Here is a 14,219-nt window from a genome sequence, read left to right on the forward strand (position 1 = left end):
CAACTTGAAGATAATTTTTAGCACGAACAATTACAAAAAATGTAACTAATTTTGCTATATTTAGATCGGATTATTATTAAATTTTATTTTAATAAAAAAATCAGTTCAGGTTCTTATTTGTATTATTATAAAAATAAAAGATTTATTTAATTTGTCATTTAACAAAATATATAATACGATTAGTAACTTTTACAAAATACAAAATTCAAAATAATATTTACCTTTTAATTTTTTCTTATAAGTATATCATATTTTTACTTTAATTATTTTCTGTAAAAATTAATGAAATATTTGTTATAAATACAATATATAATGTCAAAAAAATTAGAATAATTTTTTTGTAAAATACTTTTACTATAAAAACAAAAAAGATATTTTTACCTAAAAAAAAGGCTAAATTAATGCATTTGTTTATTAAATTATTAATAATCCAATCCAACCCTTGTCACCGCGCGCATGGCATACTTAAATATATTAATTAATTATCATTAATAACTTTGTTGTATACTCTTTGTCCAAAAAAAATGGTTGTACATAGGATAATGGCATTTATAGCATTTAGTTGGTTATAAGGAAGTTTCCTTGTTAGAAATAAAATAAAATAATAATATTGAAAAAAAAAGGACACCACGTGCCTGTCTCAGCATATATAAATATTCATAGAGCTGGCTAAGCCCTAACGGTGAATTAATAATAATATTAATTTTATTATTATTATTTAAAATTAGGGTAGGTGGAGAAAATTAAATTTGGTTAGGACAAATACATAAAAGAAAAAAAAAATGACTTAAACAACAACCGGTGTAAATGGCATTATGGCATAGCCACAAACAATTATGAAGACTGATCATTCGGTTCACATATAGTAAAAAATGATGTAAATATATAAAGGTTAAATACTATTTTGGATTCTCTGTTTTATAAAAGTTACCAATTGGACCCTGTATTTTGTTAAATGACAAAATGGACCCTGTATTTTCTAAAATAGTACAAATATGACCCTGAATTGATTTTTTGTCAAAATAAAATTTAATTATAATCCGATCTAAAAGTGCTATATGACAAAACTGTTTACATTTTTTGTATCTGTTCGTATTAAGTATTGTCTTCAAGTTGATTGTATTAAAAAAAAATTATCAAAAATTAAGCTCAGGGTCCTATTTTTACTATTTTAGAAAATACAGGGTCCATTTTGTCATTTAACAAAACACAGGGTCTAATTTATAACTTTTGCAAAACACAGGGTCCAAAATGATATTTACCCATATATATAAATAGTATTAAACTTATGAACATGCATAAAACATTATAAGTTTAGTATTTAATTTTGATTTTATATATGTGAATAAAATTTCAAGGAGCAGTGGAAGTTTAATTTTGTGTGGCTTTATGTAGTATCGTGTGTAGGTTAATGATGAAGCCATGACACACTTACGTACGTGTAGACTGTAGTAGTAAAAGACATATATACAAATTATCTATTATATATTGATAGGTGTCAAATATATATTTTCTGGAATTATTATTATTCGAGAATAAAGGAAAGTATCAGATTCTAGTCATATATATTCTTTGGATAGAATGGAGTAGTTGAGAAATATCTTGAATCATATGGAAAGCCTTATAATTATCAGAAAGTTATATATAATAGACCAAAAATAGTAGTGTATATGAATAATAAGCTAGGTCGGCCTGGTATTAGGAAAAATAAATTTTTTTAGGTCTTATATTTTAATAATAGGTGAGATAGTTTAAAAAATTATTAAAAAAAATTATATGAAATTTTTAAAAGAATTTTTTTCTATTTGGCCCTTAAATTAGGTGGGTTTTATGCACGTACCGTACCTAGGTCCCTTAGCTTATAATCAGCCCTCTACCACGAAAGACTGTATTATATAGGTCTACGTACGGTAATTAAACAGATAACAAACACAAATTATACCAACCAACCAACTTTCATAATAACTTCCAAATTATATAATAGCTATATTTAGTTGGTAATGTTAAATATTGATAGTAAAAGAAAAAAAAAAGTCAATATTTGTTAGCTTTCATATTTGGCACGCCCACAGTATTTGATACTTTTCTTGGTATATATATATATATGGGTAAATATTATTTTGGACCCTGTGTTTTGCAAAAGTTACAGATTAGACTCTGTGTTTTGTTAAATGATAAAATGGACATTGTATTTTCTAAAATAGTAAAAATAGGACCCTGAGCTTAATTTTTGACAACTTTTTTTTTAATACAATCAACTTGAAGACAATGCTTAATACGAACAAATACAAAAAATATAAACAGTTTTGTCATAGCACTTTTAGATCAGATTATAATTAAACTTTATTTTGACAAAAAATCAATTCAGGGTCCTATTTATACTATTTTAGAAAATACAGGGTCCATTTTGTCATTTAACAAAACACAAGGTCCAATTGGTACCTTTTGTAAAACGGTCCAAAATATTATTTACCCTATATATATGGATTTTCATATGCTTCAAAATTGGAATACATGAACTTTTTCACAAAAAAAAAAAAAAAAATGGAATTTGGTGAGATACTTTTTGTTAGGTTGGTCGATTAATTATCTTATGGCGTATGATTTCCATAGAATATAATGTTTTTATTTCTTTGTAATTAGGGCTAGACAAACCTAGAGTAATCTAGAAGAAAAATGAAAGAAAAAAAAAAAGAATAAGAGAGAAAAGTGAAGAAGAAAAAAAATTAGTGTTTAGTGGAGAGAAGAATACACGAGACGTTACTCAAAAATTTCTCCACTAATTAATAAATGGAGGAAAAAGTTCTACAAGATACCATAAATGTGGAATTACTATATAGTCTTTTATTTTTGTAAAATAATTTTTATCATAATTTTTTTTTTTAATACAAGGTGAACTTCATAAACATATAATAGGTAAATTAACTATTATAGAGGAATGTACAGCACTAGAAATATTGTTGACATTAAACAAGCGATCTGACCAATAACAAGAACCGTGAGTAAGACAATGAGCGATTTTGTTAGCAGACCGCGTAACAAAAGAAACAGACACATTAACCAGACAGTTTAACAACTTTTTACAATCAGAAATCAAAAGACCAAAAACAGAAGGCATAGAAAAAGAACTTGTGATAGCCTGAATTGCAATAAGTGAAGCAGATTCGACAACCACATAATTAGACCAGTTTTTCACCTTAATCCAACTCAAAGCTTCTTTGATTCAGAAAGCTTCAACAAAGGTTGGTTGAACATTCCCAAATCTCAGCGGACTAAGTGCTTCTATCAACTGACCATCAGAATCTCGAGCCACCACTCCAATGCCATATGAACCATCGCTTTGAAAAATTGCACCATCCACGTTCACCTTGATTTTATTTATTTTTGGTTTAGACCACTGCTCCTCCTTGCTATGTTTTGCATCGGGTTGCAAGAAGGGCTCAAATTGATGAGATTGAGCATAACTCCACTGATCAAGGACAGAACGCGCACTAGTAACAACTTCAGCAGCAGTACGCACTTTACTTTTTCATGGCAGCTCATTTCGGGCATTCCAAATGAACCATGCAATCATTAAACTTTACTCAACACTACCTGCCTGTCCTCTATGCAGCAGACTCTCAAACCAGAGAGAAAAGTCACTACCAACAACAGCAACAGAGTTCACACCAGACCAAACCCAAAAACTTTGAGCAAACCAACAATCAAGAAAGACATGGTTAATTTATTCCTCGTGTGTTTGGCAGAAAAAAACACGACACATGGATTGGAACACGCTTGGACTGAAGCTGCAATCTCGTGGGCAAGCAATCTGTAAGGGCTTTCTACATAAAATGCAAAACTTTGGCAGGGACTTTGATTTTCCACAATTTTTTCCACACTTCATCTTCCATAGCAGCACTCCAACTTCCTTTGAGCAATCGCAAATATTTATATGTACTCTTCACTGTATAAAATCCTAAATGTTCATGCTTCCAAAAATAATTGTTAGCAATGCCAGCATTTATTGGTGTATTCAAAATAATGCAAGCATCTCGACTGTTGAACAAATCTTTTACCAGCTCTTCATCTTAGGCTTCTCCATTCATCTGCCTTAATTGCTTTGCTTTACAATGGTCAAGAGCAGGATGGGTAGATGTGACAAATGGATTACTATCATATGCTAGCCATGGAGAATTGAGCACCTCTAATTCAACCAAACCAACTCTGACTTTTGCCGTCTTGAGTAGAATTTCACGACCGGCCTTACAAAGAAATCTACCCCCCGAACTTTCAATTCTTTTTTGCATCTTCTCTTGAAGAAACCCCTGTATAGCCTTTTTGCTTCTACCCAGAATACATGGCAACCCCAAGTATAAGCTTTGATCATTAGCTGGTAACATTCCCAGCCTCGCACAGAGTCTATCTCTAAGGTGGTGTATGGTTTACATGAATGAGCATTGGAATGGACTTGCTATTCCTTAAGAAAGCTCAATCAAGTGTTTGGTTTCTTTATTAGAACTTGAAAGCCCATTCCAAAGGAATTACAATTCACCTAAACTAAGGATTTACTTTTCCACTATAAAATCACTTGAAAGCTAATTCCATACTAACAAAAGTCTATTTTACCCTATCAATCCTCCTCCAGTTCTCACCCTTTTGGATGTTACCATCATATTACTAATTATTTAATATTTCTATGTAATTTTATTATTTTATTTTTTAATAATTAGGCTTAAGAATGTGCACATTTCCATCACATGATAAATATACTTTTTTGCTAAGAATATTATTTATTTGTTCAATTTATAAAATAATAGTAATTTAATATAATAAATATTATTTTTGAAGAGCAAAAGGTAGTTTAGTCAAAATAATAGAAGTTCTATTCTATTTCATACAATACCAAACATGATAATTGTTATTCCGTTGTTGATTCCATAGTCTTTACCAAACAAAAGAATAGATATTCCATTCCATTCTTATTCCTATTCCCATTCCCATTCCCATTCCATTATCACTTAGTAACTAAACGCCACCTAAGTTCCTGGGGTGCTTGCACTATTGAATATTGACGATTTGGTGTAGTTGACTTGTTGGTCGGATGCCATCTCAAACATATGTAACAAACCAAGCACATTGTCTGCCTCTTTTTTATTTCTTGTCATTTTCTTAAAAAAATTATTATAAAATAAAATAAAATATATTTTAAATATTAAGAAAAATATTAAAAATAAAATTTTTTATGAAATTTTATTAGAAAAAAAAAATCTTACATGATTTTAAAAAATATGAAAATAAACCAAAATAACTGTTGATATTTAAAGAAAATAATGAAAAAAAAAATTAAAAAAATATTAAAGTAATTTTTAAAAATTAATTTAAATTAATTATTTTTTAATATTGTGTGCACTTATAAATTTATGGGTCATATACATATCTTAATAAATAACTATACATTTGTTTTTTTATATAAAAAAAAAAAGGTGCAACTAAATGTTCTCAGATGAATTAACGTAGAATATTTTATCTTGCAGTTAATTATCACCATTACCGACATTTTTTAATGGTTTTTAATTAGTTGAAAATCTTACAATTTTTTATTTATAAATACAGCCTTGAGTTTCAAGAATACAACTTATATATGTTTCAAAAATAATTACGATTTTAAGATATGATATTATAAGAACTTTGAGATTGGGTATATTACTATATAATAAGATACGATCAGAAATATAAAAGGATACTCATGTTGCTTAACATTTTTATAAAATGTAATATTACTAATGGTTTAACTCAATATCAGTCCTATTTTTTTTTTTTTTGGAACAAAATCGAAACTTTATTAACTTAAATCATCTCGAACTAGGGAAGCAATAGTAGGTAAAGAGTGATTACTGAAAATACGATCAGCCTCGCTAAGAGAGGATCGCGCCAGACAATGCGCTACCCTATTAGCAGATCAATCCTACTTATTTTATTTTAATTGATATTATAAAAAATTATTAACTAGTTATACGACTATACTTCATCGTAATATTAAGCACAATAGGTACTTCATAGTAATTTTTAAATATTATTGGTTTGATAACATTTTTTTTTATGATATTGAAAGACATAAAAGCTATGCATAAAAATTGTACAATCTTCACTTTTATAAAAAGAAAAGAAAAATTGTATATCTTCGAAGACTATTGTAAACTTCGTATTTTGTAAAAAATACTAGTGGGACTTGTTAAATGATAAATCAAAACCTATTGGTACAAAACAATAGTTTGAGCTCAATTTTTATTATTTCTTTAGGGATTATTTCACAAATGCACAAAAATAACAAAAAAATTATAAAAATACAGTTTCACGGAATTTTAAATATTTTTACGATTTTTTTTATTTTATTTACAGAAAATACGGTCTTTTTATGTTGTACTCTTGTTAATTTTTTGTTATCTGTACGTTATTTTTTAGTGTTATTTTGATGTTATTTAGATGTTATTTTCATGTTACTTTTATATAATTTATTATTGTTTTTATAAAAAACATAAAAAAATGTAAAAAAAAAAAAAATTAAACATAAAAATGTAATTTTTTTTTTAAAAAAAATAGTTCCTTACCTAATTATTCCTTTTTATAATATAACCCTAAAGTCAGTTTCTAGCTTGAGCACATCCAACAATCTAGTCATCCTTTCAAAAAAAAAAAAACAATCTAGTCATAGTTATTAATAGGTTTTAACTTGACAAAGATTAAGTTCATAATACTATTTTATACAAGTTTAAAATAAACGATTTAAATTATCATTTAACAAAAGTGAAAAGTAGGAACTCCAAAATAATATTACCAATTAAAAATATTATTAGGTAAAATACTGATAAGTTGTACTTTGAATTAGTTGTGCATCATTTGTTTTGCTCTTAATATTATTTATTTATTTTAGATCTGGTCAAAATAATAGCTAAAGAGAATGCCTACAACTCAATCCAATATTGAATTAGTTGTGCATCATTTGTTTTTCCCTTAATATTTATATATTTATTTTAGATCTGGTCAAACCAGTAGACCAATAAATTAACCCTGAAAATCAACCACACCCATCTCAAAAAAGATATTCAGAGGCATCAAAGTATTAATTCGAAACACCTTTTCAAAACGCACAATATATTCCACATGCTTGTTTGAAAAATATCAACCCATTATTTCACTTTATGTTCCTGAAAAGAATGCCATTATAGATATGGTAATAAAATTCAAATGTAGTAGGATTGAAATTACAGTAAGAACAAAATGTTAATATATCAGTATTTTTTTTTTCACTGAATACCACCACCACCATAATTTACAGGTGAAAAAGAGAAGAGAAAGAACTTAGCTAGAACAGCTCATTGTCAAGGGCATGAAAAGTAGTATGACAAAATCATGTATGATTTGATTACCTAAACCTATAAAATCTGCATGGCTGCAGAGAAAATGATAGAATGTGTCTAGTATACAAACTGTATATGTCTATAACCGAGGGGATGAGTACTTACTCTTCAAGACTAATTAATGAATTGGAGTAGAAATGTAACGATGATCACCGCAAGAAAAAGAAAACCCTCTTAGACCATGAAATGAAAGTCCGCCGAGCAAGAAAACAGATGTGTTTTCTTTCCTCCATCGAATCTTGATGGGGCGAGAAGTTCCAAAATTGATGAAGATGGTGTGTACCAACCATATCTATTTGTTCAAAGGTGCTAGCTGAACTTCCATTCTCCCTGACATTTGTGACTCTTTTTCTGCATGTCTCCCGCTTGGGCTTAACAGATCAAGAGAATCATCTTCTTCAGGATTACCGAGCACCCAACTGCCTCTTCCAGAAACTCTCTCTTTCCTCTTTTGTCTTTCACCGTACTCTAAATACACGACCATCAATGCTCCAAACAAGAACCAAGCTATTAGAGCTAAATTCAGACCATGTACATTTTCATCATATCGATCCCCTAAATGCTTCATGCCAGTGAAAAGTGCTGCGATACCTGCAACAATAGCAGATCTCCCCATGTTCATGTGCAAGTACTCCCAGAGACGCCTTTTTGGAGATACCTCTTCACCATTAAGTGGTTTTTTAGGCCTGAAGGACGCATTCACTGGTTGCAAACAACCCAGAAAAATTGCAATAATTCCAAACTTTACATGTAATGAACCAACATGGAAAGCTCGAAGTTCAGCCACAGCAAATAGAAGGGCAAGCATGACAATTGACAAACCCGAGTACTGCAAGTAAACATGAATCTTGTACCAACCATCACCCTTCACATGTTTCAAGTACCTAGCTGCAACTGCTCCGCCAGGAAGCAAAATACCCCAAGCAAGAAACATCATGAATCCATGTACAGCTAACACTGGTCGCAAGTCCTGTTCGGCTTCTGCAGAACCACGCATGAGCAACACTCTTACAGGTCTACTGCTCATAACAGAGTGCATATTCCTCTCTGTCAAAGATCCATTAGTCCAACCAGCACCCATAGCCCAAATAACTTTGAGAGGGGTAGACGGATCAATGATGTTTTTACAAACTGGATCCTTACTATGACTACATGATGGTCTCAAAGGTCGTGTGAACTCCAAAGTAATAATTCCATTTTCTGACTTGCACCTTACATAAGTCAAATTTTCTTCTGTTGGATGTACACTAGAGGCATCAGTTCCATCAATCCAATAAGTGTTCACTCTCCCACTACCAGCACTATCAATCCAAGCCACATAAGCATAGCTGTTCACCATTCCGCTACCAAATCCTATGGCCAGATAACCACTCTTTTTCTCAGCACGAGCAGCAATGGATATCGAATCTTTGGATAAAGTCCAAAAGAAAGTAACTTGCTGATCATCCAAGAAAACACTATTATTATACATATCTGGAAGACCGCCATCAACTACCTGAACTCTCCATCCCATTTTCTGCTGAAATAAGGATTGATAGTAAACTTGGTTAGGTGTATTCCTGTCTGGCAACCAGACTAATTCCGTTGGACTGGCTTGAACTCCTTCAGCTTCTGCTCCTCCAGCATAAACAGTCTCAGTAGTATTTCGCAATGTTGCATTCCCACCAAGTGGATCCGAAGTAATGTAAAGTGCCACATCGTGCCCAGCTTGTATTGAAAATTTCACAGGTACCCCTCTTTCTACCCTTAGTACTGGAGCCTCTTTCTTGTTAATGTAGAAAACCTTTGAAGGGTGTGGAGGATTCGGGTAATGTAATGCTGGGCCAGAAGTGACTACAAGAGCAGCATTTCCATCAGCAGTTACGACATCTTGATCTTCCTTGTCCTCTGCATCCAAAGGGCCCACACAATCATTAACCTGTTCTGAGATATTCAGAATCAAATGCCCAAACGTAGCATCGCGAGGTCCCCCGTGATTTTGAGGAAGATAGTACTGTCGGATGGAATCAGGTGGTTTTATCTTACCCATTGCCCAAATGACTGCCATATTTTCTGTATGGTTCACTGGTAAATCATACTTTTTATCATCTGACTTCAAAGGTCTCTGGTACCGTATGAACGAAACTCCATCCTTCCTATGCCCATAAACCAACTTTGTATTATTCACTGAAGCAGTAGAGTCCAACCCTTCATAAATTGAATCGGGACAAACCCCATGAGCAGAGCCATCACTGTCTACTAAACAATCACTATACTCAGTGATGTAAAAGTCATCCACAAATGGCAACCCATCCTCCATGAAACCAGTCACTGCCACATCTGCCTCAAGCATGAGATTAGAAGACGACTTTGGGTTTGCCCACCCGAACGCCATATAATTCAGCATCCCAGTTGCCGCCTCCAACCCAATATCAATCAAATTATCATCAGCATTCAATGTCCACCTAACCCTATAGTTGTCAGACAAAACTTTACAGTTCTCAAACATAGTGGGTTCCACATGACCCCGACCCAACCCAGTCCCTGAACTGCTGCCACTTGACTGTGACTCATTACTGCTGACGTTTTTCAGCAAAACATGCCCAAAATTCGATGCTGTTGGACGATCCCATACAGCAAGAACTTGGATCCCATCCCAAGTCACGTTCTTCCCCAAATGCACAACAAACGAGGAATTCTTATACGTATCATTCAACTTCTGATCAGAGACAACAAACCCAGAGGTCAGGTTTTCGAAATCGGATCCATTTGCACCCCACCAGTAGACCTCCGTCCCCGAGATCATATCGAAATTAGAAACCCTAAACGAACAATCATCCATTATTTTAAGAGAACCTCTAAGTTGGTGTTGAACCATATTAAATTCAGATTCAAACCCAACGATGGAACTGGTGTTGGGGCAGGACAGTCCCGAAACCACACCACAGAGAATGAGAAGGATAAATTCGACTAAAAACCCAAACAGAGCAAGCTGGCGAGGCATGCCGATAAAACCCCTGCAACATTTACATCATACTATCAGTCAAAACCTAACAACATTTAACCATTTTAAAAGCCTAGCAAGCAGCAAGTTATCCTAGTTATCACAAATATGAATATTTATATATATATATGTTAATTTCATTAGCCCAATCCACGCTCTAAATGTGTGCATTTTGAACCAACAAGTGTTATTGATCACTTTCTAATACCGCCACTAGGCATAAAACTAGCTTTGACTTCATATGCCGCTATACTATATCTTCTCAAATTTCAAAGCAGCAAGGCTTATAAAAAAAAGGTTTCAAGAGTGAGGGGCAAATGATTATAAAACATCAAAGAAAGTTTGCCAAAACATAAACCTGCAAGCGGTAACCCGATCAGCAGTCGTCCACTCAGGTCTTTTCTCAACAAAGTCATCCCCAAAGTTTCTATTTGATGTCATTCGACGATGGAAATGAGTTACTTTAGTTCTTAGACATGGATGTGTCTTAAACGCTTTGAGGAACTCTTTCTCTGGCACCCTGTACAGATGATTGTGACCCTTATGTAAATAACAAGTTTCAGGCACAAACAAAATAATAACAATAAAAATAATAACAAAATCAGATAAAAACTATAACAATAAAAAAATTCAATGAGAAATCATAAAAAGAGTTCAGTCAAGTAAATACTTGTGATTTGTGAACTTTTTTAGAGTTAAGTATTAGTAAGTCATTAGTCCTTCCACTCAATTAAATACCCAAAAAAAATTAGGATTGACTATAAAACAGCTGCAGAACATCAAAAAAAAATTACCATGTGCAATGTAAATAAGATAATCCCTTCCACTTAACAAGATATTGCTTCATAAAAATTTGCTTTGATCCAAGTGTCGAAGCATCACTATCATCAGCAACAGTAGGGCGCGTTTCACAATCCAATATCTTATCAATATCACTAAGAGGGCTAACCTGCAGAGATAATTATTTTAATTCTATTATCACCAAAGCTGTCACTTGCAAAATCATTTGACATTAATGAACAAGTGATTCAGATAAGAAACCATACACATTCAGGACATCTCCAGTTTCCACTAGTAGAAGTTTTAAGTGGCGAAATCAAGCACTTTGAATGATATGCATAATTACATGTTTCACAGCATAGCAGAGACCCATTCTCTCCACAAGCTTGGCATGAGTCCTCTATCTATATGGAGAGCAGATAGAATACATAAGCATATACATATACACAAAACTAAGCACCAAACTGTTGACAAAAATTAAAGCACTACTTTCCAGGAATTATAACAATGAAAAGAAAGTACACAAATTTTCAACAAGATTCGTTTTGGGTATGAATTTGAACTATATAAGAAAAGAGTGTTTTCCCTGATGCCATTTCAGTTCTGTTAAACCTTCCAACTCATGCATAAACTATATCCAAGTTTTTTCATGTCCAAGAATAAGAACATAATAGAATTAAGAGTAGAAAAAAACCTGATCACTCCTAGCTACCTTTTCAAACTTCTCCCCAACAGTCCCACTCTTCCCAGGCACAACATAAAAATCTTCATCTGAATCATCAAGATTATAAATAGGTTTTCTATCTGATCTAACACGAAACCTCTCAATCAAACTACTCATATCCTGTATCACATAAAAAAAAGAAAAAAAAATTAGAGCAAAGTTAAAAATCCGGTAATGTATGAGGGTGCAACTTCATTGAACGTATTAACCATTTTATCATAAGAAAATCAATAAACTTAATTTGAGCCAGAGAAGTAGTTGGTTAAAACATGCAGTCCATATGTCCATCTATAAAAATAATAAAATCTTCTTGAAAAACACGTCTGAGTTTAGTTTGGAATATCAGCCACAAAATGTTTAATTGTGAAAACTAATGATCCGGGCTTAGACTTCTGAAAATACCCCGGCAATTCACAACACTTGAATTCGAATGCCACAACCCATTAACGTGTATTGTGAACGCAGACACGAACAGTATAACACAGATGTGACGCTCGAAAAACGACAAATTCCAGAGAGACCCACATGACATCAAAAATATCGATCCAATACAACAAGGACTTGGATCCCATCCCAGTTCACATTCTTCTCCAAATGCACAATAAAGAATGAATTCTTAAACGCCTCATTCAACTTCTGATCGGAGACAACAAACCCGGCGGTAAGGTTTTCGGCATCGAAACCAATTACACCTCACTAGTCGACCTCCATCCCCAAAAGCATAATGAAATTAAACAAAACCCTAAACGAACAATCGTCGATTACCTCAAGAGAACCTACTACAAATTCGTGTTGAACCATATTGAATTCGAATTCAAACCCAACTATGAAACTGACCGGACCCGGATCCACATAGCAGAAAATAAGAAAGATGAATTCCTATAAATTAAAACCCGAAACAGAAGGAACCGCCGGCGAGGCGTGATAATAATTAGAAGAATCCAGATCCGATCGGGATCGTGAAAGGGTTCCGATTAGAGGTTTGTTACATAAAATAAAGCAATGCAGAGGGAGAAAGAGTGAAAGATGATTAATTTACCTTGGGTACTTCGATCGGAGAAGCAGTGGCGGCGCGTGGAGAGTAGGAGGGGGTTTTGGCGCGTTATTGGGAATGAGAAATGGGGGTTGGGTTTGCGGATTTAGAGGGAAAAATATGATTGTGAAAGTGAAATGTGAAATAGTGCGTTAAGGAGTCAATCCATTATTCGTTGAAATTCTTTTGAATGGTGGCATAGGCCTTTGAACCCACGTACTCACTAGTCTTCCCCTAAGTTTCTTTTTACATTTGTTTTATTTTATAAAGTACAATTTACAATTTTACCATATGAACTTTGGATATTATAGATTCTGTCCTTTAAAATGTAAATTTTATTATTTTTTGTGGATTGTTTGATTAATTTCTCTAATTTCATTCAATTTAATTATTTCAGTAATTATTTATGCTCTTTAAATTTTAATATATATCAAATCATGACTCTCGAACTTTGAAATGTACTAAAGTATTAGACTTTTTTTATTAAAATTGGACAACAGTCCTTAAATCCAATAATCTCAATAGTTCAGGAGGTATTTTTAATGACTTTAAAAGTTCAGGAGGCATAATTTGGTTCATGTGAAAGTTTAGAGAGTAAAATTACTAATTAGCCTAAAATAAATTATTTTGTACTAAACATATATTTAATTATTTATTATATATATAAAAAAAATATTTTTTAAAGAAAAAAATATTTAAAATAAATAATATTTGAATTTTTTTATTTTGTTTTAAAAAATATTTTATATTTATATTTTTATTATTAACTATACAAGTGATAAAAATATAATTTAAAAATATTATAATATTGGGGAATTACTTTATATATTATTTTTTATTTTTTTTTTATTTTTACGGTTTAAGTTCCTCCGGTTGTTTTTATGTAGGTTGTTATATGAACTTAGGTTGTTCTACTAGTTGCGATGTGAATTTTTGTAAAAATACAAAAATAAAAAAATAAAAAAATAATAATTCTTTGAAGTCTAAAAATAATAATAAAAAAAAAACTCCTAAACTATTTTTATCAAATACATATAAAGTTATATTATGGGAAAAAATATTAAGAATATATAAAAAATAAAAATTTCATATAACATAATTTTTTTTATATTTATTTGTGATTATGATAAATAAGATTATAAATTATTATTATTATTATTATTATTATTATTATTATTATTATTATAATAAAATCTTAATACTCAGATCATTTTTTTAATTCTCAATTTTGCTACAATTATTTTTTTCTTAACCTTTCTTATAGTACAACTATAGGTATGTACTTGTCATGTCTATTGG

General features: G+C 31.6%; 1 protein-coding gene across 2 annotated transcripts; it reads right to left on the bottom strand.

Annotated features, from left to right (window-relative positions):
- Positions 1-7,217: 7,217 nt before the first annotated feature.
- LOC115699109 (cytochrome b561, DM13 and DOMON domain-containing protein At5g54830) lies at positions 7,218-13,213 on the bottom strand. 2 transcript variants are annotated; one of them, XM_030626347.2, is made up of 6 exons: positions 12,927-13,213; positions 11,876-12,007; positions 11,430-11,567; positions 11,178-11,332; positions 10,742-10,903; positions 7,218-10,396 (listed from the first exon to the last, which is right to left on the bottom strand). In XM_030626347.2, exons 2-6 carry the CDS (start codon positions 12,002-12,004, stop codon positions 7,693-7,695), a joined length of 3,288 nt encoding a protein of 1,095 aa, XP_030482207.2. In that variant the 5' UTR covers positions 12,005-12,007; positions 12,927-13,213; the 3' UTR covers positions 7,218-7,692. The 2 variants fall into 2 exon arrangements, with proteins under 2 accessions (XP_030482207.2, XP_030482206.2); XM_030626346.2 differs by having other exon boundaries at positions 11,858-12,007; positions 12,927-13,206.
- Between the last annotated feature and the right edge of the window lie 1,006 nt (positions 13,214-14,219).

The sequence above is a fragment of the Cannabis sativa genome, chromosome 8 (genome assembly GCF_029168945.1).
Source record: "Cannabis sativa cultivar Pink pepper isolate KNU-18-1 chromosome 8, ASM2916894v1, whole genome shotgun sequence".
In the NCBI taxonomy this organism is placed as follows: Eukaryota; Viridiplantae; Streptophyta; class Magnoliopsida; order Rosales; family Cannabaceae; genus Cannabis; species Cannabis sativa.